The sequence below is a fragment of the Eschrichtius robustus genome, chromosome X (genome assembly GCF_028021215.1).
Source record: "Eschrichtius robustus isolate mEscRob2 chromosome X, mEscRob2.pri, whole genome shotgun sequence".
NCBI lineage: Eukaryota > Metazoa > Chordata > Mammalia > Artiodactyla > Eschrichtiidae > Eschrichtius > Eschrichtius robustus.
Genome location: NC_090845.1, coordinates 97,835,933 through 97,863,009, shown reverse-complemented (window position 1 = coordinate 97,863,009; position 27,077 = coordinate 97,835,933). Strand labels below are relative to the sequence as shown.

Here is a 27,077-nt window from a genome sequence, read left to right as displayed (position 1 = left end):
ACGTCAGTCAATCAATCACAGTGGCTAAAAACAGCCATCTCGGCTCTAGAGGACTATTGTGGTTTGGAGTAGAGCTCCATTAAGGCAGCCATCTGCTCAGGGCCAGTTTCATCATTCATGTTTAATGGTACACAGGATTTTTTAATGATGTAGACGATATTAATAGGTTCAGGTAGAATGAAGTAATTTAATGAGCCCACAGCATTCTCTTTTTATAGCATTAGTGGTTAACTCACTCAGTGGTCTGGACAGATTTCAACTTCAGGAATCACACTCCACCTACCTAAATTCTCCCCAGAGTTTCAGCATTCCCTCTTTAGACTTCACGCCCCACTGGGCACCTTTTAAATTGCTCCACTGCTTCAGAGGGCAAGTGTGACTGTGTGAGTGGGCGGCAGCTCCTCTCTGCTGATGGAAAATACTGTCATATCCAAGGGGTACCATCACTGTGAGCTGGGAGGAAGTCGGCTGTGAGGAAACCACACCTGGTCTCAGAGCTGCCAGTCAGGAGCGCCCAGTGAATGACTGCCATTCAGAGGATGGCTTCTCCCACTTCCTGCAGCTCTGACCGCATGAGCCAAGACAAGTGTGAGTTTGGACCAAGCTCTGATGGCTTCCCGTCTGTCTGCCCAGGCTTTTCACCGGCCGGAGGAATAGCTGAATGGGAGGATGCAACTGAGGCAGGCCCTGGGTGTACTGCTTTGGCTACTATATTCAGCGGCCTTCCTTGATCCCTTTAGCGCATGGTACAATTCCCCTGTTCCGAACCCCCAGCCTGTTGGAAGAAATCTTTTCAAGAATCGGAAAAAAACTGCCTTAGGGCCCAAGCCAGTCCACCTCTTCATCCCAAGAACTTGGTTATAACCATGTTTAAAATGACCCTTAATATAGTATGTTCCGAGTAGATGGACTATGTATCTCAAATGGTTTCAGTGGACCCACCCAGAGGGCTGGTGAGGGCACACGCGTTATATAAACAAACACTGACCTGCACTTGCAGATTTCCATCATGACGGATGATCGCATTAGCTCGACAGAGGTTAGACGTAGGATGCGCTAAGTCTGGAGCGCGCGCTGGCGCAGGGCTCACAACTGCCCTGGCGTCCTTGAGCTCCTGCTCCCACTCTAAAAGGATGCAGCCAAGTCACAAGGGGCTGGTAATTTGTTTAGCCTTTAGTCTCCCTCCATGCTGGAAGAACCTCTTTGCTTTTTGATCAGAGTCTTAGCTGGCACCTCATTAGGTTACAAGTACGAGATTAAAAACAGTGTTTCACTGTTACAAAGTACGAATGCATACCAGTTACTTATAAAGTTAATGAGAACGACGGGGCTGTTTGGGTGACTATAAAAATTTGTAATTGGGGTGACAGATGACAGGTGTAGTTATAGTCTCAGCGCTCCATTGATTTCTGTATTGTTTTGGCTGTCCAGCAGCAAGAAGGTCCTGATTTGCAAAGAGAAAGAGGTGGTATCTTAATATAGTTTTATGAAAGTGAGTACATATTGGCCTAAATTATAAAACCCCGGTGCAGTCACAACCTTCTGGACCAGGCCTGACGAGGGAGGCCTGCAAGAAGTTTTCAGGCAAGAGAAGCATCACGCCTGAGGTTTGAACAGAATGTATCAACTTGATGGTTCCTGCTGACCCACTGGGTGGTCTTCAATTGCCATTCTGAATGTAACACATTAGACGTTTTGGTTAGGTGTTTTGGGTTTGTTTTTTTTTTTTTTTCAGTTTTTATTACAGTGTTTAAATATTATACATTTAAACACACACACGTTTTTTGAATCAAATGTTTATGGAAACTTCGATCAGTTCCAACAGAATGCCGGGTCCCGCGGGACAACCTGAAAACCACTGCTGCCGCCCCAACATGCCCAGTTATTTCGAGAGCCTTAGGCAAAGCATCATTTCATCTCCTTTTCCATCTGGCCTTTTCCTCCCAAATGTCAGGCTCAACGTGATCCATCAATATTTACTGAGTGCCTGTCCCCCCGGAGGCATGGCACCGTGCTTGGTTTCAGAATAAAGATAGTATAATTTTGTAAGACAAATTAACAGTTCACTCTGAGCTAAGAGTTGTGAGTGGCATACAAGTTTGGTCTAGCTGGCAAAAGTCATTCAGACTGGGGCCCAGGTGACATTGGGCTGGATTTATGGTGTTTCCCTTAAATGGCTCCCACCTCAGAGTGGCACTAATGAGCAGAGTTGTAGCGGCCCTGTTGGGAAATGGCATTTCTTTGGCCCGCCAATGTGTTAGCAGCAGAGACCACCCAGAAACCGGGCACGGTCATGGCTCCACTCAGGGTATCATCAATACGTGACCGTATAAGAAACAGGTCTGTGTTTATAGTATGCTGACTAATGGAAAAACCCATTCATGGGGCAGGAGGAGAGATGATAAGATAGTGAGGGTAACCCACCCAGAGGGGGAAATCAGAGTCACTTTCTGAATCACCCGCTACATAGAAAGGGCAGGAAGGCAATATTAAATTTGGATATTATAAAACAGGAAACACGACTGGTACACAATAGAATGTTTAAATCACATTTTAACTGACAGGAAGCTGCGGAGAGTCGCAGTCACTGCCTGAGCACCAGGCAGATTTGAAACTAGGAGTTGCTATCGTCACTTTTCATCAAACTAGCATTTCCATCTCCACGATATTCTGGAATGATCCAACATTAGCGTATGTGTCAACATGTGTAAGTGGATTTGTGTGCATCAGCACAGGAGACAGGGGCTGGCCGGACAGTTGGATGGGGCAATCAAAGCCCCCACTCGCACACAGCCTGGCAGGGTAGAAAGGGGGTCTTGGATTGGAAAGAGCGGAAAACCCCCATCTTGTTTGAAGGACAGTACTAGTGTGAGTAATGCAAACATTTCCCTAAACTTTCTCTACTTCAAACGTTCACATGAACTCCAGGAACCCTGCATGGAGATATTGCCGCCCCGCTGGCACAGGCCTCGGCAATGGCCCCTTTCCCAGAATTGTGGTGGGGGACAGTGGTGGGTGGCCATAGTGACCTCTGTACATGAAGCCATGCCCCTCAGTGCCTAGCCTATGTGGTCCGTGGTGCTCATGAATCATGGGGTTGAGAAGAGGAACACGGGGTTAATCCAGCCGTTCAAATAGGTTGGGATTGCTCCTGCAGGGTACGTTGGGCCCCTCCTCCCCACTTTGGGTTTGCACCACTCCAGAAGAATCTGTGGCCTTGGAGAAGATCAAATAGAAATTGCTAATGATCAGCCCTAGGCTGGGAAAGTGCGGGCAACACATTTGCTCTTGGGAAGGTTACCCAGTGAGTCCTGGGGGCAGGGTGCACAGGGCACTTGAGAGTTAAAAAGAAATTCCTTTCTTTTCACCTCCTTTTGTTGACTTTTTTTTAATTGCGGTGAAATCCACATGACACAATTAACCACTTGAAAGCACACAGTTCAGTGGTATTTAGTGTATTCGCAATGTTGTGCAACCACCGGCTCTCTCTCGTTTTAAATTTTTTTCATCACTCCATAAAACGCTCCGTCTCTATTAAGAGGTCACTCCCCATTCTCCTTTGGCCATCACCTAAGTAACCTCTAATCTTCTGTCTCTCTGCATTTGCTTATTCTGGACATGTCATATAAATGGAGTCATACAACGTGTGACCTTTTGTCACTGTCTTCTTTTACTTAGCATAATGTTTTCGAGGTTAATCCAAGTTGTTGCATGTTTCAGTACTTCGTTCCTTTTGATGGCTGAATAATATCTCATTGTATGTACAGACCACAATTTGTTTATCCATTCGTCCACTGATGGACATTTGGGCTGTTTCAATCATTTGGCTCTTACAAATAAATAAAGCTGCTACCAACATGTGTGTCTAAGCTTCTGTGTGGACATATGTTTTCATTTCTCTTGGGTAGATACTTAAGGATGGAATCGCCAGGTCATATGGTAATTCTACGTGAAGCTTTTCGAGAAACAGTCAAACTGTTTTCCACAGTGGCTGTACCATTTTACATTCCCACTAGTATGAAGGTTCCAATTTCTCCACATCCTCACCAATACCTGTTATTATCTGTCTTTTTGATTATAGCCACTCTAGTGGGTATGAAGTAGTGTATCATTGTGGTTTTGATCTGCACTTCCTTAATGACCAGTGATGTTGAACACCTTTTCATGTGCTTATTGGTCATTTTGTATATCTTCTTTGGAGAAATGTCTATTCGAGTCCTTTGCCCAATTTGTAATTGTGTTGTCTTTAAGCTTTAAGAGTTCTTCATATATTCAGGATATTAAACCCTTATCAGATATATGATTTGAAAATATTTTCTCCCATTTTATAGGCTGCCTTTTTCACATTCTTGATAGTGCCCTTTGGTGGACAAAATTTTTTAAGTTTTTATAAAGTCCAATTTATTTTTAATTTATTTTAATTTTGTTGCTAATGTTTTTTTGGTGACAAATCTGTGAATCCACTGCCAAATCCTATGTCATGAAGATTTATCCCTATGTTTTCTTCTAACAATTTTAGCCCTTATGTTTAGGTTGTTGGTCTATTTTGAGTTAATTTTCCTACATGGTGGTGTACTCCAATGGTTGATTTTCTTATGTTGAACCACCCTTGCATTCCCGGGGTAAATCCCGCTTGGTCATGGTGTATAATCCTCTCAGTGTGTCATTGGATTTGGTTTGCTGGTATTTTGTTGAGGATTTTTGTGTCTGTATTCATAAGGATACTGGTCTGTGGTTTTCTTGTGGTATCTTTGCTTGCTTTGGTATCAGGGTAATGTTGGCCTTATAGAATGTGTCAGGAAGTGTTCCTTCCTCTTGTATTTTTTGAAAGAGTTTGTATAGGGTTAGTGTTAAAACTTTAAATGTCTGGTAGAATTCACCAATGAGGCCTGTTTTTTCTTCTTTTTTTCTTTTTTTTGTAAGTTGGGAGGTTTTTGATTACTGATTCAATCATCTCTTTCTTTACTTGTTCTAGATCTGTTCACGTTTTCTATTTCTTCTTGAGTCAGTTTTGGTAATTTCCATGTTCCTAGGAACTTTTCCATTTCATCAAGACTAATTTGTTGGCATACAACTGCTTATAGTACTCTCTTATAATCCTTTAAAGTTTTGTAAGGTTGGTGGTAACATCCTTGCTTTCATTTCCAATTTTAGTTGTGTCTGTTTTTTCTTAATGAGTCTAGCTAAAGATTTGTCAATTTTGTTAATCTTTTTAAAGAACCAACTATTGGTTTCATTGATTCTATTTTTTTTTTTTCTATTCTCTATTTCATTTAACTCTGCTCTAACCATTATAATTTCTTTCCTTCTGTTGGCTTTAGGTGTAGTTTGTTCCTTTTTCTGGTTCCTCAAGGTGTAAAGTAAGGATGTTGATTTCAGAGATTCCTTTTTAATACAGGTGTTTAAAGCTATAAACTTAACTCTGACCACTGCTCTCACTGTGTCCCAAAGGTTTGGTACGTTGGGGAGACTGGGATTGACATATACGCACTACTATGTATAAAATAGATAACTAATAAGAACCTACTGTAAGGGAACTCTACTCAATACTCTGTAATGACCTACATGGGAACAGAATCTAGGAAACAGTGGATATGTATAACTAATTCACTTTGCTGTACAGCAGAAACTAACACAACATTGTAAATCCACTATACTCCAATAAAAATTAATAAAAATAAAAAAAGCATATTGCAAGAAATACATGCAGAAAAAATTTTTAAATGGTACATTGTATTTCCCTTTTCATTCATCCCAAAGCATTTTCTAATCTCCCTAGTGATTTCTTCTTTAGCCCATTGGTTAAGTGTGTTGTTCGATTTCCACATATTTGCAATATTATCAGTTTTCCTTCCGTTTTTGATTTCTAGCTTTATTCCATTTGGTCAAAGAAGATACGTTGTTTAATTCCAATCTTTAAAAATTTAGTGATAATGATCTATCCTGGAGAATGTTCCAGGTACACTTGAGAAGAATGTGTGTTCTGCTCTTGTTGGGTAGAGTACTCTGTATATGTCTTTTAGGTCTAACTGGTCTATAGTGTTGTTCAAGTCTTCTATTTCTTACATATGTATTGTCTAAGTGCTTTATCTGTTATTTAAAGTGGGATAGAGAAGTCTCCACCTATTATTGTAGAACTGCCTGTTTCTCTTTTCAATTCTGTCAATGTTTCCTTCATATCTTATGGAGCTCTGTTGTTTGGTGTGTATATGTATATAATTGTTATAGCTTCTTGATGAACTGATCCTTTTATCAATTTTATTTGTCTCTGGGTCTAAATTGAGTCTCCTGTAAGCAGCATATAGTTAGATCATGTCTTTTTACAATCCATTTTGCCAGTATCTGTCTTGTAATTGGTGAGTTTAACCCATTTACATGTAAAGCGATTACCGATAATGAAGAATTTTTTTCCTGCTGTTGTGCTATTTGTTTTCTACATGTCATATCTCTTTTTTTCCTCAATTCCTCCAGTACAGCTTTCATTTGTGTTTGATGGACTATTTTCTAGTGTACCATGTTGATTCCCTCTTCATTTCCTTTTCTGTATCTTTTATTTTCTTAGTGGTTACCATGGGGATAGAGTTAACATCCTAAATTTATAACAATCTAGTTTGATCAACTTTTTCTTTTCCTTTTAAATAGACTATAATTTTACAGCAGTTTTAGGTTCACAGCAAAGTTGAGCAGAAGGTACAGAGAACGCCCATATACTGCCTGCCCCACCTCCTCCGCCTCACACACACAGCCTCTCCTACTATCAGCATCCCGCACCAGGGTGGTACGTTGGTTGCAACTGACGAACCTACATTGATACCAAAGTCCAGAGTTTACATTAGGGTTCACTCTTGATGCCGTACATTCTATGGGTTTTGACAAATGTCTAATGAAATGTATCTACCATTATAGTATCATACAGAGTAGTTTCACTGTCCTAAAAATCCTCTGTGCTTCACATATTCATCCCTGCCCCCAACTCCTCCTGGTAACCACTGATCTTGATCACCCCTTTTTAACAATTATAATAGCCAATATTTATGGAGTGCTTACTGCACAAAAAGGACCAGGTTATACACTTTTCAACAGCCTTATGAATTTTCGATTTTACAGACTCTAGATCAAAGAAGTTATCAGTTACCCAAGGCCACCTAGCTACAAAGTGGCAGAGCCAGGATTCAGACTGTGTTTTTTCAGGCCCCAGAGACAGCTTTCCATCATTCGCTCTGCTGTCTTAATGAAGATGAAGATGATGGTGACAATGGTGGTGGCAGTAGTGGTGGAAATGGTAGTAACGATGGCATCTAACATTTATGGAAGTAGTGCTTACAGTGTGCCAGGCACCGTGCCAAGTGTCTTATCTATTCACTCTTCACACCCGCTCTATGAAGTAGTTATTATATTTATTATTATTATTGCCACTTTATAGATGAGCAAACTGAGGCTCAGGTTAAATAGCAATCTCCCTCAAATGCACAGAACCTACTAAGTAGAGGCTAGTGACTATGACTGAAGACTTCCTTTTGCCTATCCGCCATCTCTCTCTAGGGCTGAAGATGGCAAAAACATAGGACGAGGTCTTTCCCTGAAAATTGGTTGGCTTGGTCTTTGAAGTTCAAAATCCAGGGACTTAGACTTGACGTTACTGGGCTCCTTCTTTTCCAAGGACACATGAGGTCTGACAGCACTGCTCTCCCGCGGGCAGGGCAGACTCTGCCCTTGGCTGTCCAGCCTTAGTTATTGTCTTTCTTGTCACAGGAGGACTGACCCCAGGCTTCTGGGTACACAACTAGGGCTCAGAAATAGCCCCCTAATCGGCCTCATCAGCTTTGAAGGAGGCCACTGCAGGAGGGGCCTAAGTAGGCCAACACTTTAACCCAGTTACATGAGGGCGGCTGTAATCCGGGCTGATCATGTCTTGGCTAAGCTCCCTCGGGGGGCGGTGCGGGACGGAAATGTCCCAAAACTGCTTCCTGTGCCCAAGTATCCCTGGATCTCACTGCAGACACTCCTTCCCCTTCTGGAAGAGCCTGGCCTCAAGGCTACAAGGGCCGAGCTTAATTAGAGTGGCTGCCAGGACTTGAGGGAAGGTTGGTGGCAATTTCCAACCGCAATGAATGTCCATGGCTTAGGCTACCCTAGGTGCTGCTTTTCCCCGAAAGGCCCACCGCCTAACCCTTCTTCCACCTTGTTGGAGGAGGTGAGGAAGTCATCGTCTCCCTCTGCGTGGGCCAGACAGCCGCTTACGTCAACCCAGGGAGCTCAGGACAGGCCGCGCTCCCTTCCCCTGCCCCAGCCCTACCAGCTCATCTCTGGCAACGAGCAGCCCTGGGAGCTCCCCAGGGCAGCAGGCTAAGCCTTCTGGCCAGGCTCTGGTTGGGAAATAAAGAAACCAGAGCTGCCGGGGGCGGCTGGCCTGGCTTGTGTGGCTCCCTGTCAGTTGGCACGGTGGGCTTCCCTGCGCAGGTGCGCTCGGCCTCCTTTCTCTCACGTCCCACGGGACATCTGCCCCAAGAGACAGCCCAACAAAGGGGGCTCCCTCTGGTCAGGAAGCAGAAAGCTTGCCTGGCCTGGGTGGATGCCGGCAGGGAAGAAAGAGAGGACGGAGTGTCAGAAGGAGACTACATGCTAAAAGTTTAGAAGATTTTTCGAATGGCTCTTCTCTACCAGGAGGGTGACTCTCGTGGAGAAGAGGAAGAACCAAAGTTAACAGTGACGGCCCTTCAGTGACTGTAAGACACCTCAGATTGGAAGATGTCTGCTATTTTATGTACTGCTGAAAAAGAAAAAAAAAAGTTGCCGGTTAAATTGTCATGCCACTGACTAGACTAGTAAGGTGCATCTCAAATTTGGAGATTTTTTTTTTTTTTAACATCTTTATTGGAATTGCTTTACAGTGGCGTGTTAGTTTCTGCTTTAGAACAAAGTGAATCAGCTATACATATACGTACATCCCCATATCTCCTCCCTCTTGCGTCTCTCTCCCACCCTCGCTATCCAAATTTGGAGATATTAAAATCTTTTTTAAAAAGTGTCTTAGAGTCAATGAAATACAGAAAAAAATGCCTTAAATCTGAGGTTAGCACCTCTCTCACACACCTCAACCGCACAGAGCACAGGAAGGCGCAGTGCGTGAGTGTAGTCAAAACCCCGACCAACTCCTGTGCTCGGAGAACAAGCCTAGTAACCACACTCTCTGGAAATAGGACCCCCTTACATTAGATAGGACTTCGCAGTTTATAAAGCCCTCTCACACCCATTTATCTCACTGGATGTCTCCCACTGCCCCGGAGTTCAGAGAGGTCTGACTTTGTCAAGCACACCTGGGACTTAAGAGCGGACGGAGAGCTGGGACCACGGGCCCCATCTGCTGAGTCCTACCGCAAGGCTTTTCCAACGACTATAGGACGACCACTATCTCAGAGAGGGTAGAGACAGACTAGTGAGGGAGGAATTAAGTGGCTTTTAAACCCTTTTCCCAATGAAACGATTTACAGAACCTCAGTGTACAAAGTGGAATAAAATTGGAGTTGTTTTGGGTGAAGCAAGGGGAAAGGCCGGGACCTCACCCACTCTGCCTCCACCCATCCCTCATCCTGAGGTGGCCCCTCAGACACCTCCCCAGACTCCCTGAAGCTCTGAGGAACAATCTGGAGTAAGGGGGCTTCAACTCTCTTGGTAATATCCTTTTCTCGAAGCTGGACTTAGATATTATTCTGCATACCTTTGGGTATGTCTTAAAATTTTCATTAAAAGACAGCACTTGGTGTAGATGGGCAGGTCAAAGAGATGACTTCCAACCTGGAAGCTTAAAGTCAAAACAAAATCAAACAAGAAGTTTGCTTTGAATTATGAGCTGGGGTGAGGCCTGGGCATTGAGAGTCTTTGTAAAGCTCCCCAGGTGATCCTAATACGCAGGAAAATTTCCAAGCCCCTGTATCAGCGGCATCCTGTCATCTCCAACACTCTGGAAATCTGAGGGAGGCCCCTCCATTCTCAGAGGGAGAAAAACTGGAGAGCCCAGGGTCTTTCTAAAAATGTAAGGAGACTGGGGACTCTTGGCGACTAGGGAAGGAGCAGCTGAAGGGACAGTACAGATGGAGAGGGAAGGGGGAGGGGAAAGGCGGCGGGGAGACCAGGGAGAACCAGCGGCTGGAGCAGTGGTACAGCTGGGGATGGGTCGTTGGAAAGGAGAAAACCGACGCGGCCCACGCTATTGGCTCTGTCGCCTATCAGAGCTTTGTTAAGGAAGCATCTACCCTCCTCGCTACGACCTGCTGTTGTAGTGAGACTCCGAGGCCACCGGCCGGCCGCGATGCAGGCAGAGCCCCACTTAAGCTAGGAAGCCAGCTGTGCAGGGCAGAGCCCTTTGGGTCATCCATCAGCAACAGGAGTAGCCCTCGCTACTGCCTTCCTGGGAGACGCTTCAGCCCCTCCGCCGCACAGCTCAGACACCCCAGATATGCACTCTAGATGCTAGGCGAACGCTGGCTGGGACAGAGGCAGGTACAGGCAGTAACTGAGAGTCCTTGACTTTGGACTAGGCCGGCCTTACTGGTTGCCAAGGTTAGTAAACCACATGGCCTTTGAGTAAGCCACTGCATTTGTCAGCCGGACATCTGTGGATCTCTGTCCCCGCACTGGCCTTGGCAAACTAGGACCAGGGGAAAACTCGCTGGGGGATCAGGTTGTAACCATCAGCTGCTCCCTGCGCCCCAGAGGGGTAGGTGACACATTCCATGGGCTGGCGGGGCTTTTGCCACGTAAACACCAACTCTGCCCGTGTGCCCCGGGGAGCGGAAGGGGGACCCTGGAGGGGATAAACAGCTACCAGGGATGCAGAAAAGCAGTTGGCTGCCTCACCCACACCCCGCCCAGAGGTCTAGGGAAGGGTCAGGCGGAACAGATGCTGTCTGTCTCTGTTCTCTTTCCTCACCACACGCCTCCTCACCCTGGATCCCGGCTACCCAGGGTCCCGCAGAGAAGGAGGGCGGAGGCCCACCGGCTGGAGCTCGAGGTGCCCAGGCCATCAAAGGCACGGGGCCCCATGCAGGAGAACTCAGGGGATGGGCGACAGCTTGTGTGGCCTCCCACCATTTTGCAAGATTCTGGGATAAGAGCATCGCTCACCGAACACCTTCTAAGGACCGGGTCCTGGGCCAGGGGCTAAAGGATGCATCAGACCCCTCTCTGCCCTCAAAGAGCTCAACATCTACAGAGGGAGACAGCGCCCTGATGACTTCCTAGGAGACAAATGGGGGCCCCGGAGTGAGCACCGGGGACAGTAGGAGCCGAGTGGACGGGTACCTAATGCATACTGGGGCTCAGGGAAGACCGCGTGCGGGAGCTGACACTTGAGCTGAGACCTCCAGACAAGCAGGGAGAGCGGGGGAGCCGAGAAAACAGCGCGAAAAATAAGGCAAAGAAGCGGGAAATGGCAGGGCATGAACAAGTGGAGCTCAATATGGCTGGAGCAAAGGGTCTCCTATGGACGGGTCTTTGTGGGACGTAGAGGCGAGGAGATGAAGCTGAGATGTTTACAAGCCCCCGGGGGAGTGAGGCAGTCAGATCTCCACTGGAAACTGTTGCCTGCAGTAGAGGGTACAGACTGGAGCAGAGACCTTCAGCAGGGGCAGATGCACGAGCCCAGGGGACAGGGGGCCGTGGCCTAGGTCATGGGTGTTTAGCTCTTTCTGAAATGGGAGACACACAGAAAGGCCACGGGACCAACTTGCCTCACCTCCTTCCGGCAGCCTCTCCCCGCAGGGCCAGCCTTTGCCGGGCCCCTTGTAGCCCCATCCCGTTTACTTGCAGGCCTTTCAGCTCTGCTCTGCTCTGAGGCTCTGCTCTGAGGCTCACCAGGGTCAGGTTTGCTGGCAGCAGAAGAAAAGATGGGCTTGACCCTCCTGCCTCGGCAGTCATGGGGCCCACCCTCCTCTCTCTCGCCTTCCACCTCACTGCCCGGTTCTCCTCCCGTTCCCCTCAGGCCTGGGGGCCCTGGGCGAGGGTCTGCCCGGTCATGCCAGCACCCCAGACAGGCAGCAGAGTCAAGGGGAGAGTGCTGGGCACCGAGGCTCTGGAGCCTCACCAAACTGGCTTCCCAGGCCAGCTCCTCCGTTGATTGATTAGATCTGAGCCTCAGCTTTCCCAGTTTCTGCCCGTTCCACAGGGACAGCATTAGCAATCAGCTCACTGTGTTCTTGAGGGGATTACATCCTGTAATGCATGTGGAGGGACCTAGCACCATGCCTGGCACACGGCTGTAGCTATAGCTTTACTGACGGAGAAGCTGGGGTCACAAGCAAACGAGTGACTTGCCCAAGCTGGTGGTTTTGTGGCCCAGGATGGCAGGACCCAGCCTCTCCGATGGCCTGGGCGCCCAACTACTGGCCAATGAGGAAATCCACCTGCGCTGGGGACCGCCATGGCTAGCTGTGTCCCTTCTAGAGAAGCAGCCACAGCGGCGAAAGTCTGAGTAGGGCCCCCGTCTGGTGTAAAGGCGGGCTGGGCTGATCACAGTCACCACGGGCTGCTCGGTGGGGAGCCCTGGACAGCCGGGTCCAACTGTTCCCCAGGGGCAGGGTTACCTCCACACGGGACGGTCTGACCTGTGTCAGCCTCGCACCTCTGCTGAACAGAGCCCGCTCTCGGGAAACTTAGGATGAGGGAGGCTGATCACGTCTGGTTTTAGAGCTGCCACCTCTAGCTCAGTCCTCCAGCCTGGCCCAGCACACATGGGGCCCCGCGAGCCCAGCAGATGCCCCCAGCAGACAAGCCCTGCTAAGGGCACAAGGCCTGCTCGGTCCCTGGCAACACTGGTGGAAGCAGGCAGCAGCGCGGGGGGATGCGAGGCCGCACGTCCGGCCACGCGACTCCCAGGGTAGAGCTGCCCCTTGGTGGTCCTCCACGGCCCGGACGACCATCGGCCCCTTTTGTCTACTTGTCAAAGCAGAAGCCCTTCTGAGAGGGTTCTGGGAAGCAAGGCCAAGACTCCTGGGTTCTCATAAGCCTTTTAATAGCAGTAAATGAAGGAAACATTTAACAGTGAGTCCCATGGTGAGGGCTCCTTTTCATTCAAGGATCTTCAACAACAGAAACACTTCAGACTAAAATTCAGAATGCTAAGTACACAAATTAATGACCATTTATTTCCGAAGGTGACTGCAGAAACCACTGTGGTACAACCAAAAGGTTTTACAAAACAGAGAAAACATTACAAAATGCCCCAAGAGGCGAGCAAACTGGTAGGGGCACAGAGCACCCAAGACCCAGCTTGGCAAAAATACTCATCCTGCAGCTGTTTAGGGGGGTCACAAAGACCGGTTCTAAAGGCAGCCACTGCGGGGGCGGGCGCCAGGGAGGGGTGTGCCCAGCGCATAGCAATCCCACCCTGGGAATGAGGGAGGACCGGGGTCGGGGCGACGACAGAGGCACTGCCAATTTCCCGGCAGAAAGAATTACAAGTCGGACTATCTAATTCTATCACAGTAACACCAATAGAAATGAAGAATTCGTCCAAATACAACACAACACTGACACTGAAAGAAAGCAGGTTTCCAAAACAACAGCTCGGCTTGAAATGACTTCTTTTGTTGTGTTTGTTTCGTGCCACGAGTAGCAAACCAGTGTACAAAAATGTCACAAGAGCAGCAACAAGCGACTAGGTTTTCCTGAGCACAAGTGGCTCACTCTATATACAGAAGAGGAAGGTTTGCTCCCTCTCATGGACCCTACCCACCCCCCACCCCAGAGGGCGGGGCAGGGCGTGCAGTGAGGACGCCCCTTCCCGGTAGTCCAAGGAGCATGCGAGGGCCTGCGGGACAGACAACCTCCCTTATGCCTGGCTCCCGATTTACCAAAACCAGCACCGGTATCTTGTCCTGTAGGGGCCACACTGGCCCTTCTTCTCCCCTCGCCCGCCTCCCCATCTCCCCTTCAGATGACTCGGGATCAACACGTACAAATCCATGGAAGTCTTTTTTTTTTGGCCAAGGGAGGGGGAGGAAGGGTCTTCTGCCAGCCTCCCCCCAACACCAGCACGCAGAGACGTGCTGACAACCTGCTCTCCGTGGGCAGCTGTGCCCGCTCCACTAAACACTGAAGTATCAACAAGCACTAACAGCAAAACCCCGATGGAGGCTGCAGCCGAAGGGATGATCTGAGAGCTGCACGTGAGGTACCAGACGGGAAAGGGCCCCGACGCCCCACACATCCTGGCCACGCTGCAAGCAGCTTCTGCGAATGCTGAGAAGTCCCAGGAGAAAGAGAGAAGGTTGACTTCGGGGGACAGAAGCTGTGGCTTCCTCGCAAGCTGACAGAGGACCACGTCACTGGGCCTCCGGGAAGAAGATGGGCCAGATCATCTTTGGTGTACAGAAGCAAATACCACGGGGAATGGAGAAGAGATGGGGGCCTACAAGCAGGCATGACCATCTGTACACCCTGATCTCACTGGGCCAATCCTTAGCCAAGGCTACCTGGGGGCTGGAGGGAACACTCCTTTCCCTTCCTGGGGCCATTTTAAAAGAAACTGTCCACTTCCACAGACACACACGGAGCTCTCACATGCTGGCAAATGGCACATGGAAACTTGGCCAGGATGGCTGGGGAAGCTCCTTGGCGCTGACAGGAAAGCCCAGGGGACGTGCTGGGCGGCCCGGGCCCACTGCTGCAGGGGCCACCCTCCAAGGCAGGCCGCCGAGGGTATGGCCAGGTAACCTCTCCGCATGGGCCTGGCCCAAGGTAAGGGTCAGGTAGAGACCAATTCAGACGCCTGCTGCTTCCCAACACCTCAAATACAGGCCACGACGCCCTGTGGAACCTGTGGACGGGACTTGCTCTCTGTTCCTTCCCCCCACATGTTTCTGAGCCAACCTGGCCCCCAGAAGCCCTGCGTCTCCCCTTCTCATCCCCCTCCCCCGGACAGGTGCACCTGCCTCTGGCCTGGCCAAGCCAGGCACATAGCTTCCACTTTCTTCTTTCCCGCTAAGCAGCAGCAAAGTGCCAGCCAGCGTGGCGAACTTTTAGAGGCACACCAGTGCAAGGGAAGCTCGAGCTGACTGGCACCCCGCACCAGGCCACGGAGACAGGGAGGAAGAGAGCCCCTTTCCTTTTGCAAAGAGGCCAAGGGGCACTGAGGTCTTGCCTCATCAGCCACGCCTACACACAGCCCGTGGGTGGGGCGAATCCAGCCCCTCAAGAGCGGCCTCTTCCGGAGGGCAACCCAGGGCTGAGAGGCACTAAGAAAAATTCCGCCAAACCCTCAAAGATGGCAGAAAATGAAGGTTACACATCTTGAGGAGCTCACGGGGAGCCAGAGCATTCAGTGTTCCCCCTTCCTGCAACCCCACACCCTGGGGATTGATGACCTCACTGCCAGCGTACCTCTGCAAAGGGATGGGCCCCGCCGTGATTGCTTCCCTGGGCCTCGCCTTGCTAGGAGAGACTCTTCCCCACCCTGCTGCCTCCTGTAAGTCCACTTGCTAAAATCATGACCACTGAGTCACTGAAACTCAATCTAGGTCTGATACAGTAACACCTGAAATATTGAATGGGCCCAGGGCAACTGGGTTGCCTAGAGTGGGAGAGGGAGGGGGGCCCATCAGAGGAGGTCACAGAAATATCTTTTCTGTTATTAAGTAATCTATTCTTAGTAAGAACCAACAAAGAGCCAGCAAATGGCACCACCTCCCTTCTTGAGGTCCACGTATGACTGAGGCTGCCTTGCAGCAAAAGGTCTCCCTTTCAGAGCACTTGAACCTCCACCCATGGGGACCTGATTTTTCTGGTACCTCCCTTTCAACCCAGACGTGGGCTTTCTGGGTGGGGAGCATGTGATGCCCCCCACGCTAAACAATTCAGCTCTGAGTCTGGCCGCAGTGACGACACCTGGCCCTAGGGAAACAGCACTGCAGGATCTGTATATTCCCAAGCCTAGGATGCCGATACACGCTGTAAAACCACGAAACGGATCGACGGGTGTCCCTCCAGAGACAGGCCCTAATGCAAGGATTCTCCGAACTCAAACATCCAAAAGCAAATGGACAAGCGAATACACAAAACCCCCAAAGCCAAAAAACCCAACTCTAGCTCATCCTTCCCTGAAGCTGCCTTTAAAACAGAGAGAGAGAGAGAACATTTAAGGGGCACTCAAAATTAAAATGTCATCTATTATCAACATTAAACTAAAAGCAAGCCTATGACTCAAATCACAGTTTTCTCAAGTTACCACTGCTGTTGACTAATGTCTACGCTCACTTCTGATTGGGATATGGGTCAGTTCTCAGCTCTCAAGCAGAATTTACCCCAGGTCCTGCCTAGCATTAGCTGTGGACATTTCAACCTTGTGCACTTTGGACTTGCCATTGCAAGAGTGGAATCTAGCCCCTGGGCTGGGTAGCGCCCCACACCTCCCACCTCTGGCAGCATTCTGGAGGGAGTGGCTGGCTGGCTGCTTGCTTTGAGTCATGGGACACCAGTGGGAAGAATCTGGCCAGTTCTCTTTTGGCCATGAGCTGGGAAATCCCTTGGCTCTCGGCTTGCCGCTGGTATAGAAACAAGGCCTCAGTCCCCTTATGGTGAGGGCTGTGCTGGAGACAAAAGGGGACCCCAGCATAAGCCCGGAGGTCCCTGGCAGTGGAGAAATGAAACACAGCCCAATCTCATCGCTTCGATGCCAAAAGAACTACTGCTTGTTGTTCCCTTTCTCCTCAACCAGATGTTGTTAAAGCAGCAACAAGCAGAGTGAAAGCCACTGACTACTGCCTCGCCATTTAAGGCCATGAGGAGCAGGGAGAGAGCGGTAAAGGGAAGGAGGAAACGTGCGGCCCTCAGCACTACAGCCCACGCTCCAGGACTACAGCCCATGCTCCAGGACTACCGTCCAGGCTCCAGCACTACCGCCCAGGCTCCAGCACTACAGCCCAGGCTCCAGCACTACCGCCCAGGCTCCAGCACTACAGCCCAGGCTCCAGGACTACCGCCCAGGCTCCAGCACTACCGCCCAGGCTCCAGCACTACAGCCCAGGCTCCAGCACTACCGCCCGGGCTCCAGCACTACAGCCCAGGCTCCAGGACTACCGCCCAGGCTCCAGCACTACAGCCCAGGCTCCAGGACTACAGCCCAGGCTCCAGCACTACAGCCCAGGCTCCAGCACTACAGCCCAGGCTCCAGGAGCCGTCCTGGGGGAAGAGCCGGGGAAGGAAGAGTGGTGGAAGAAAGGGACAGAGAGGAAGGAAAAAGAAACACACCAAACGTCCTCCTGCCCTCTCCCATGCTGTCATCAAGAACTGGGTGTCCTCCAAGTCAAGTCAGGACTTGTTTCCTCAGGGGCAGAAGAAAAGAAAAAACCCCAAAACAAAACAAAACAAAAAAACACAAGCACCTTCAGTCTATTTTCTTGGCTGGAAGCCGGAGCAAATCCAGCAGGTATTTACACAAGGGCCCAGCCATGTATGAGAACAGGATGACCAGCTTCCCGTGGGTCATGGTCATGAGAGTCTGGTGTCCCGAGGCCCAGATGCGATACCAGGGGCCGTAGAATGGGTCTGAGATGGCCGGACACAGCATGTTGTTCAAATTCACTTCGGTGACCTGCAGGGACAAGGGAGGTAGAGTGAGCGTTCACCATCCTTAGGCTTTCTCTGGCTTCTGCCAGCTCAGCCGTGTCTACCTAATGGGGACTAGACAAGGAGGGATTGACCAATCCCCACCTGTTCATAGTGGGGTCTTTCTCCCCTAGGTTTTCGGAGTGGGTCAAGGCTAGAGCCCTTTGGAGGTGACGGGGGAGGCCGTCCAGTGGAAAAGCTGGTCGGTTCTGCTCAGTCTTGCCTTCCGCCTGGGCCCAGCGCCCGCTGCCATTCCTAAGCATTTACTAGGGGCCTAGACCCGGAGGGGTGTCACGGGATAAAGGCAGTCTGCGGCACGGCCCCTGCCTGCATCAAGGTGGGGTGATCGGTCTACCACGTGTGACCTCAAAGCAGACGTTGCTCACCAGCTCTTGCCCACCATGGGATCTGAGGGGTGTACAGGATGGGGGCTGAGTTCTCGGAGAAGATTTCACGAGGGCAGTGACACCTGAATGGACTCATGAAGGATGGATGGGGGTCATGGCGAGGAATGGAGTGAACGGAGCCTTCCTTGTAGGAGGCCCAGAGGTGAGACCGAGCACGGTATGTATGGTGACACGAGCACGCTGACTCCTCTGGAATCGAGGAGTCCCAGTGGAGAGCAGGTGTGAAGGTCACACTGCTCCCTCCCTACAGCACAGGAAGCATTCATGCTATTGGCAAGGAGCTCAAAGCAGCCCCCAGGCCAACCAGAGCAGAGCAACACGCCGGGATGGGGAAGACAAAATGACTGAGTGCTTCAACAAAGGCGCTGGTGACATCGGTTACACGCCCTAGTCCTGCCAGGTCCACGCGGCTAACGCTACATTAGTGCCGCTCGCACACAAAACCCGGCATGCCGCTCCAGCCTCGAGGATGGCCACGGCCCCTGCCTTCCAAAGCCCTTCAAGCACGTTCTCCTTAATGACACGTCCTCACCACCTCTCAGGGTCGGGGTTGCGGGCTTGTGCCGTGTCACGGAGGGTGGAGAGCGCACTGCACTTGAGAATGAGGTGACTCACCCAGAGCAGTGGCAAGGCCAGGACTTGAACTTGGGTCTCCCGACCCCAGCCCCAGCCCCAAGCTCTTGCTACTCACTTCGCCACCACTAGACACACCGCCCACGCACTCAGCAATCCTGGGCTCTGGATAACTCGACCACTGAACATCCCAGAATGCCACGGCGGTCACCCGACACCACGCTTTCACTGGACACACAGCTCAGGGCCCGGTAGTAGACCCAGAATGGACCCAAGGTCAGAAGCCTCCCCCAGGCCCAGGGCCAGGGCTAGCATCCTGCCTCGCATGGGGTCCACAGCAAACCACTTTCCAGTGCAGCTCTCTATCTCCGATCCAAGCGGCCGTGAGTGGAGGGCCTCCTTGCCTCCCCAGGGATGAAAGAAACAGTCATTACTGAAGGATTCAGAAATCTCTTTGGAGAGGCCAAGGCTGTGGATCGTAAATCAGCAGCCCAGACACAACACTCTGACAGCCTGGCCTTTGGCATCTTGTATTTTCAAAACAAAACGATACACCAGCGCCAACCAGGATTATCAAGATTTATGAAGAACGCCAAACAGAAGGGATAGAAGGGGATAGAACCAAACTTACCAGGCCCAGGATCTGCAAGACGCTGAAGTGATAAAAGAACATGAGGCCAGTCGAGAGAAGGGCCCACCGGAAACTGCTGAGGGGCTCCGGGGTATAAGCACCTGGAGGAAAAGTGGAGACAGTGAGACAGCACGTTTGGTGACCCACTTCTCCTCCCTTGTCCCACCAGGGTGCGGGCGCTGCGGCCACAGCTACCACCTGCTGTTTACCCCCTTCTGCTGCCCTGCGACGGCTGCTCAAGAGACAGCCCCAACCAGTTAGATGGGTACTCCTATCACCCCTTCCAAAGTCTGTTCTGCCACGTAATGCTGGGGCCATTACAAAGAGGGATTTTTTTTTTTTTTTTTACTGTTATTATAAAACTAATACAGTTGGCCCTCCGTATCTGCGGGTTCCACATCCATGGGTTCCACTAACCGGATCGGTCCATGGCTAGTTGAACTTGAGGATGCGGAATCCGCGGATCCGGACGGCCGACTGTACTACACCGCTTTATGTAAGGGGCTCGAGCAGCCTCGGATTTTGGTACCCGCAGGGGTCCTGGAACCAGTCCCCCTCGGACACCGAGAGATGACTGCACGTGCTCACCAAAGGAAACTTAGAAAATGTTAAAAGGTAGAAATGAGATGGAGGAAACGAAGAAAAACACCCCCAGCGCTCTACTAGCTGAATGTGACCGCTGCTAGCACGTGGGTGTGTCTCCTTGCTTGCTGTATGCCTTGGGAGTTTCTTTTCTTTCTTCTTTTGATTACTAATTGGAATCTTACTGTATATATAATTGTATAGCCTTCATTTCCACATTTATTTTAATCATTCCCTCATGTTTCTAAAGTGAAACGTCACTGAGGAAGTATGGCGTGGTGGTTGAGAATGTTAACTTTGATGTCACACAGATTTGGTTTCAGACCTGGATTCTACCACTTACTGGCTGTGTGTGACCCTGGAAAAGTTGTTTCAACTCCCTGAACCTCAGCTTACTTGTGTGTAAAATGGGGCTACTTCTGAGAGTTGTTGTGAGGAGTAAAGGGAGTGTATTGAGAACTCTCAGTACGGGATCTGGTACAATCAAAGTGTTCAACGCGTGTCAGGTACTGTCGTCGCCGCATCGTTATTATCATTCAAGTAACTAAAGAATGTGCCATATCCAGTTGTTGTGCCATTTCCCAACCATTGGACAACTCTCTCCCCTTGGAACAGCAAGAATGACGTATTTTCCCTCTATCGTCACTCAGGAACTCCTATCCCAGTAGGTTTGGATGTATTCTAGACCGTGCAGAGCAGGGGGGTGGCTTATAGGATGCTATGGGTGCATGCATCAATGGGGGGTGCTCCGGAATGGAAGGAACCTGGAACCCTCCACCTCAAGCAAGTAGGCGGCAACAGGACATCCTGCAGTAGTGTTTTCCCAAGTCAGTGACTTTCACAGATTCATCCACTCATTCACCAGTTATTAGGCACCTATTATATTCCAAGCCCTGTGCCAAACTTTGGGGATAGGAACATAAAGAAGACGGGCTCCCTGCAGCCTCAGACGCACAATCCGGCAGAGGAGGCAGACAAGCTGCTAACAATGAGAACCGGTATGATGGGTGTGATGACCCAGGTCTGTGCCACGTATTATGGGAGGACGGAACTCAGCTTGGCGGGTGGGGGGGAAGACTGATGATTTTTGGTGGAGGGGGCACCGAGCAGAGTCTTAAAGGACAAATGGGGCTAAAAGAGGGGCCTAGGCATTCCAGAGCAGCAGGCTGCAGGAAGGCAGACATCCGTGGGAGCGAGCCAATTCACAGAACTATGGGGAAGAGCTGAGACCACAGGGGACAGTGTGATGGGGCAGTGAGCAGGAAGAGGACTCAGAGGTTGGCAGGGCTAGGCTGCTCCAAGCTGGGCCACGTAGGACCTCAGGAGCCAGGCTGGGGGCTTTGGGCTTCATCTTGTGCCGCAGGGTCATGACCCTAGATGCCTCAAGCCCCAGGCAGGCAGGTAACTGGGAGCAGGGGAGTGACCAGACAACAGGGATGCTGGAGACGGGCCGACTGGAAAGCCCAGGCCCCTCTGAAGAGGCCAGCCACCACTCAGTTCCACCCAATCATTGCCCTATGGGGACGCGGGCCCAGAGTTGCCAGTGTTTTCACTTTTGCAAGCGAAGCCAGAAATGGGAACTTTCATATGGAAATTCCTGATTTTTTTTTAAAAATTCATTTATCTATTTATTTATGGCTGTGTTGGGTCTTCGTTTCTGTGCGAGGGCTTTCTCCAGTTGCGGCGAGCGGGGGCCACTCTTCATCGCGATGCGCGGGCCTCTCACTATCGCGGCCTCTCTTGTTGCGGAGCACAGGCTCCAGACGCGCAGGCTCAGTAATTGTGGCTCACGGGCCCAGATGCTCCGCGGCATGGGGGATCTTCCCAGACCAGGGCTCGAACCCGCGTCCCCCTGCATTGGCAGGCAGATTCTCAACCACTGCGCCACCAGGGAAGCCCGGAAATTCCTGATTTTTAAACGTTGGCAAATAATTCAAATCGTTTTAAGAACGCTCAACGGACCACACAAAACATGTCTTCTTGGATGGCTTTCAGCTCATTGGTGGCCAGCTTCGAGCTCTGCCGCAGAGCCACAGAAAGCGGCGGAGGGGTCTGAAGCGGGAAAGTGATGTGATCAGATGTGTGCTTGAGAAAGATCACCCTGGCCGGGGTGTGGGGTGTGGGCTGGAGCAGAGAGAGTCGAGGTGGGGGACCGAGACAGAGACTGCTTCAGGAACCTGATGACAGAGGAGGATGGATAGCTTTGAAGATAACGGCGGTGGCCCCGGGTTCTAGTTGGGCATCTCTGGGTGGATGGTGCCATTTACTGAGATGGAGAAGAGAGGAAAAGGCAGAGTTGGGACAGAAGGTGGAGAAAGGAGGCCAATTTTAGACATGTTGAAGTTGAGGTGTCCGTGATATATCCAAGTAGAACTGTCTCTTAGGTGGCTGCCGGCACTCTGGGAAATACAGCGTGACGGGTGACAGTGTGGGCACTGGAGCCGGGCAGACACAGGTTCTCAAATCCTGGCTCCTGTCGCTTATCGACCTCAGGGCCTTGGGCAAGCCTCAGTATCTCTTGAACTCAGTTTCACTCATCTGCAGAATGGGGTGCCGCCGCCTACTTCACAAGGTCGTTGGGTAGATAAGATCATTTAAGCCATGATTGGAGTGCCATATCTGGGATCTAAGAAATGCTGATTATTTTCATTATTATATGAATCACAAACTCAGTGAAAAGGACGGGGCCGAGCGTCCATATATAGGTGTCATCAGCACAGGACAGTAACTGAAGTCACAGGAGCATATGCAGACCGAGTGAGGAAGAAGGCCAGAGGCAGAACAACAAGGAACACCATGGTGGGGAGTGTAGAGGGAAGCAGGAGTGAGATGGGGGTGACTGAAGCCCCCCCCACCCCGGGTCTTCTGGGGGAGAAGCTCAGGCTTGCTCTGTGAACAAGAGGCAGGCTCACCGCACATCTGAGTCAGAAAGCCCTTTGCAGGGATTGGACTCATCCGTCCACTTTGTAGATGGACAAACTGAGGCTGGGAGATGGGCAGTGCCACAGCCGAAGTCAACAGCAGAGCACTGGGCTCTCAGACACAATGCCAAAGGACTCACTGCTCAATGCCCCCGCTGCCACTTGTCACAGACCTCCATCACACCACGTTGTACCAGCTCTTTGTCTAGCTACCCGTCTAGACGAGTGCCTCGGGTCGAGGACGGCGTGGGATTCGTTCCTGTGTTCCTAGCAGATATCTAGCACAGAACTTGGAATGCGCTTATACTGTGTGCACTTTCCTGTCTGCTGGATGAGTGGGAATTGGGTACCATGTTGCCACCCTGACTGCTGGGGACATAAAGGGGAAGAAGGGACCTGGAGGACCGACAGGTGCTTAGAGCCCTGAGCAGGTGTCCCTTCCCTCCAGCCTCTGCTTGGCTCCCCCTGGTGGCAGCTGGGCAGTAGTGACAGACCCCATGGGCCTGGTGGAGGCTGCAGGGGGAAAATAGGACCAGAGGGGGAAGTATCCTCAGCCAGACTTCAGCAGCCCTCCCCCGCCCTCCCCTAAAGCCCCTGAACCCTGTCCTGCCCTCTATATGGGGGGAAAGGAACGCTCAGGCACTGCCCAGGGGCATGTTTCTCAGTGCTCTCACTGCAACCTCAGGACCATTCATTCTGTGTTACATCACCCGTCCCACATCAAGACAATTAGTTCTCTGAGGGAGGGGCCGTTTCTGAATCACCTCTTCACCTCCAGCACCGGATGCAAGGTAGGCACTCAAAAAATCATCACTGCTTGGGAAATGAATGGGACAGACTTTCTGGAGCACCTATAAAACTATAACCCTTTGGCTCAACAATGCTACTTTGAGGACTACCGTCGAATACCTCAAACACCCAACACATGGCCCTTATTTGCACAAAGATATTTACACCTGCGCTACCTACTATACTGAAACACTGGAAACAAACCAATTGGGGAGATAAGTTAAGTAAACTCTGGTACCTCAGTATTATGCAACAGTCCACTGCCATTCAAATAACAACCAGACAAACTATATACCTGTGTGGCAAAGTCCCTGGCTCGTGATGGCAGGCGTAAATGACAGAACACCAAACAGTACATCAGTGATGGAAAATAGAGCTTAGTGGTTTAAAACAAAGGCCTTGGGGTCAGACAGCCTTGGGTTTGAGTCCTGCCTCTGTCACTGCCTAGAGGGGTGACCTTGGGCAAACTGTGCCACCCCTCTAAGCCTGTTTCCTGTAGCAACATCTATCTCTCGGGGCTGCTGAGTGGAATAAGAGATATAAAAAAAGTAAATACAGCAGCTAGCCTGGCATACAGATGGCAGCTGCTATTTTTATCGTGGCAACCACAGCCATCCAAAATCGCATAGAAGACTGGAAGACGAAAAGGAATCTCGTAAAGAGGTGATCTTTTTCTATGAAGGGGGACTTTGTGGTTTCCTCTGCCTTTTCACTGCTGTTGGTTCTTTTCATTGCAAAGGTGATCAAATATTCAATCTCTTTGAAAAAATAAAGAAAACAAAAGAAAGCACCATGAGAATAGATGACCCAGTCTACACAGATCTATGCAAATTGTATGCAAACGCACATCATTCTTTTTTTATATACCTGGATGTGGCCCCTGGGAAAATCTCAGTGAAAAACCAGTTTTCTTTTAAGAGAAAATAGAAACTTAAGCACTTCCAGAAAAATTAAACACATAAAACTTTTTTTCTTTTTTACTTTAAGAAAAAAATAAATGTGACATTTTCTGCTAGCATCTTCCACCCCAGGAGGATAGAAGCATTTCCGCTCTAAAGGTAGGGGGAAACCGAGATAATAGCTTTTTCTCTGAATTTGATTTCTGCCAGAAGGAAGTTTTATGAGTGCTGGGAGAGACATCAACTGTGCCACCAGCAGCCAAGACCGACCCCCAGAGGCCTCTCCCAAGGGCCCTTTCTCTCATCCTCTAATCCCACCCGGGAAGCGCTTACACCAAGGAGATGAGACTGGGCAGGACGGCATCCTATTCTCCAATCTTCTTCCTGCTCCCTTCAACTCATTCACTTTTACATATTAGCCGTTCATTCAACACGGACTGGCTGCACACTGGGCAAACTCCATACTAGACAGTGGGGATACGGAGGCCAAGACAGGCCCTGCCCTTCAGAACTACCCTGCAGCTTACCCGTGAGCAGCGAGATGATGTGATAAGGTAAGCGCACTAAGTAATGGAGACACTGAGGAAGGGGAGCTGAAGAACATGACAGTTTGGGTGAGTTCTGAAGAACAAGAAGGAGATGGGAGCAGGAGCTCAAAGGAAGGAAAGGACATTCCGGGCAGCAGGGTACAGCCTGGGAAAAGGTGTGGAGGCATGAAACAGCATGCCATTTGCATGTAATCCCAAGCAGGTCTGTGTAACTGGAGCATCAAGTGGGAGGGGACACGTGCCAAGAGATGAAGCTGGAGAGGACCGGCTCAGGTCATGAAGAGCCTTGTCCGCCGTGCCCGGGACCTTGGCCTTTATCCTCTTCACAACGAGAAGCCATTGAGAGGTTTGAAACAGGGGAGCGCAAGGTCAGGTTTCTGTTTCAGCTAGCTCGACTGCTCTGGCAGCAGTGTGGGTGATGGACAGGAGAGGGATAAGGTTGAAGACCAGGTCTATGAGTTCAGTGACTGAGAGGAGTCGATTCAGGGGAGAGGAGAGTTCAGGTTGGGGGCGTGCTGACACTGAACGCCTATAGGATACCCACACGGACGTCTCCAATAGGCTGTGCAAGTCCAGGTCTAGAGCTCAGAAGCGGGAGATGTCCCAGAAACAGAGACTGGGGTATGGATAAGATCAACACGGAATTGCTGTACCTGGCAATTTACACTTAAATGGGTTAAGATGAAATAAAATTAGAAATCTGGTCCCTCAGTAGCCCATCACATTTCAAGCGCTCGATAACCACACACAGCTAGTGGCTACCATATCGGACAGGGCGGAGGAAGAACATTCCCATCCATGGAAAACGCCACTGGGAACACGCTTCTCTGTAGAGGTACAGTAAAGACAAATACTTCCACTGCGTTTGGCAACATGCTGGTCACTGGTGAGCTTTGCTGTAGCAATTTCAGGAAAGTAGTGATGCAGGAGCTGGGTTGTAAACAACTGAAGAAAAGCTTTCCAGGTGCACAAGGTAAGGAAGGGAATGCCAGGAAAAGGGAACAGGATATGCAAAGTCACAGAGAAATCATTAGCCAAATTCCCAATGTTCTGATCACTTCTCTGAATGTCCCCTTCATCCTTTATGCTCTTCCCTGACCTACCTCTCCCCACAAGGAGCCTGCTTCATCTCTAGCCCTCTGAAGCAGTCACTGGGTTTTTTTTCCCCCCCTGGGCCCGTATAGGGAGAGTAGGGAACTTCTTTCTTTGCATTGCTATTTCCAACCCACTACCCTTCCGTTTCACAGTTGTCTACAGACTATGGGCCATGGTCCTTAATATTCCTCAGGGATATTAGTACCTGGCTCGGTACCTTTCTCTCCAAAAATACCCCCATCTTATCTCTTGATCTTTTCAACATATGCCTAACCTGACCCCTCCAGTACCCGGGCCTCTCAGCTCCCTGGCCTCTTCTCCTCAAATGATTTTGTCCCCGTCTCACTTCAGCCAGTCATTCTCAAGCTTGTGCCTGAGACCTTATAACTATGACTATCTGCAGCCCCTCGTTAAGTCAAGCATTCCCTCTTCACCCACCACTTCTATCTTTCCAGCTGACCCCCTCTAACCCTGACCCCAACACTTCTTTGACCCCCGCCCCAGAATCTGTGATCCATTGGTCCTCCCATCTTTTTTGCTGTCCCTCATGGCTCCCTCTTCTCTCCTTCAATTCCATGGCCCATCACTCGAATTATCCCTGGCATACACCTTTGACTTCATGGCATTTCTCATTATTCCCGTACTCATCTTGAAAAAACCCCAGCCCTGGTTAAGTCCCAACCTCCTCCCCCGCCTTGCTTGCACCTACACAGTTGAACACGGCTGGAGAAAAACATCCGCGCTGACTGTTCTCACATCAGATTCGTGATCACGAACCTCAAGTGCATCTTTCATGTTGCCAGACAGTCATTACACTTCCCCAGCCCGTTCGCTCTCTCAGGCCACAATTTAATATTGTCTTCTGTCTTCTCAGATCTTCAACACTTCTATCCCATCCTCACTCTCAGATGATGACCCTGATTCCTATTTCACTGAGAAAAAACGAATCAAAAACTTCCGGGAGCTCTCATGATCACATCTAACCACTTATCTGCATCAGTGCTCAATGTGCTCTGCCTTCACCCTGTTCC

General features: G+C 50.1%; 2 protein-coding genes across 6 annotated transcripts in view; both read right to left on the bottom strand.

The window, feature by feature from the left end:
• Positions 1-13,050: 13,050 nt before the first annotated feature.
• On the bottom strand, positions 13,051-14,759 carry LOC137756400 (uncharacterized; the record flags this gene model as incomplete). Its single annotated transcript, XM_068532671.1, is given in 2 exon segments — positions 13,051-14,436; positions 14,547-14,759. Coding segments are annotated over 2 exon segments (540 nt in total), but the record flags the coding sequence as incomplete, so codon positions are not given.
• Positions 14,760-14,919: 160 nt separating this feature from the next.
• TMEM164 (transmembrane protein 164) overlaps positions 14,920-27,077 on the bottom strand; it is a 158,105-nt gene continuing 145,947 nt past the window's right edge. For all 5 annotated transcript variants that reach the window (XM_068533208.1, XM_068533203.1, XM_068533204.1 and 2 more), the window contains 2 exons: positions 19,213-19,313; positions 14,920-17,587 (listed from right to left, as the gene is read on the bottom strand). In XM_068533208.1, coding sequence (XP_068389309.1) covers positions 17,381-17,587; positions 19,213-19,313 — 308 coding nt within the window. In that variant the 3' untranslated portion in view covers positions 14,920-17,380. The remainder of the gene's footprint in view (positions 17,588-19,212; positions 19,314-27,077) is intronic.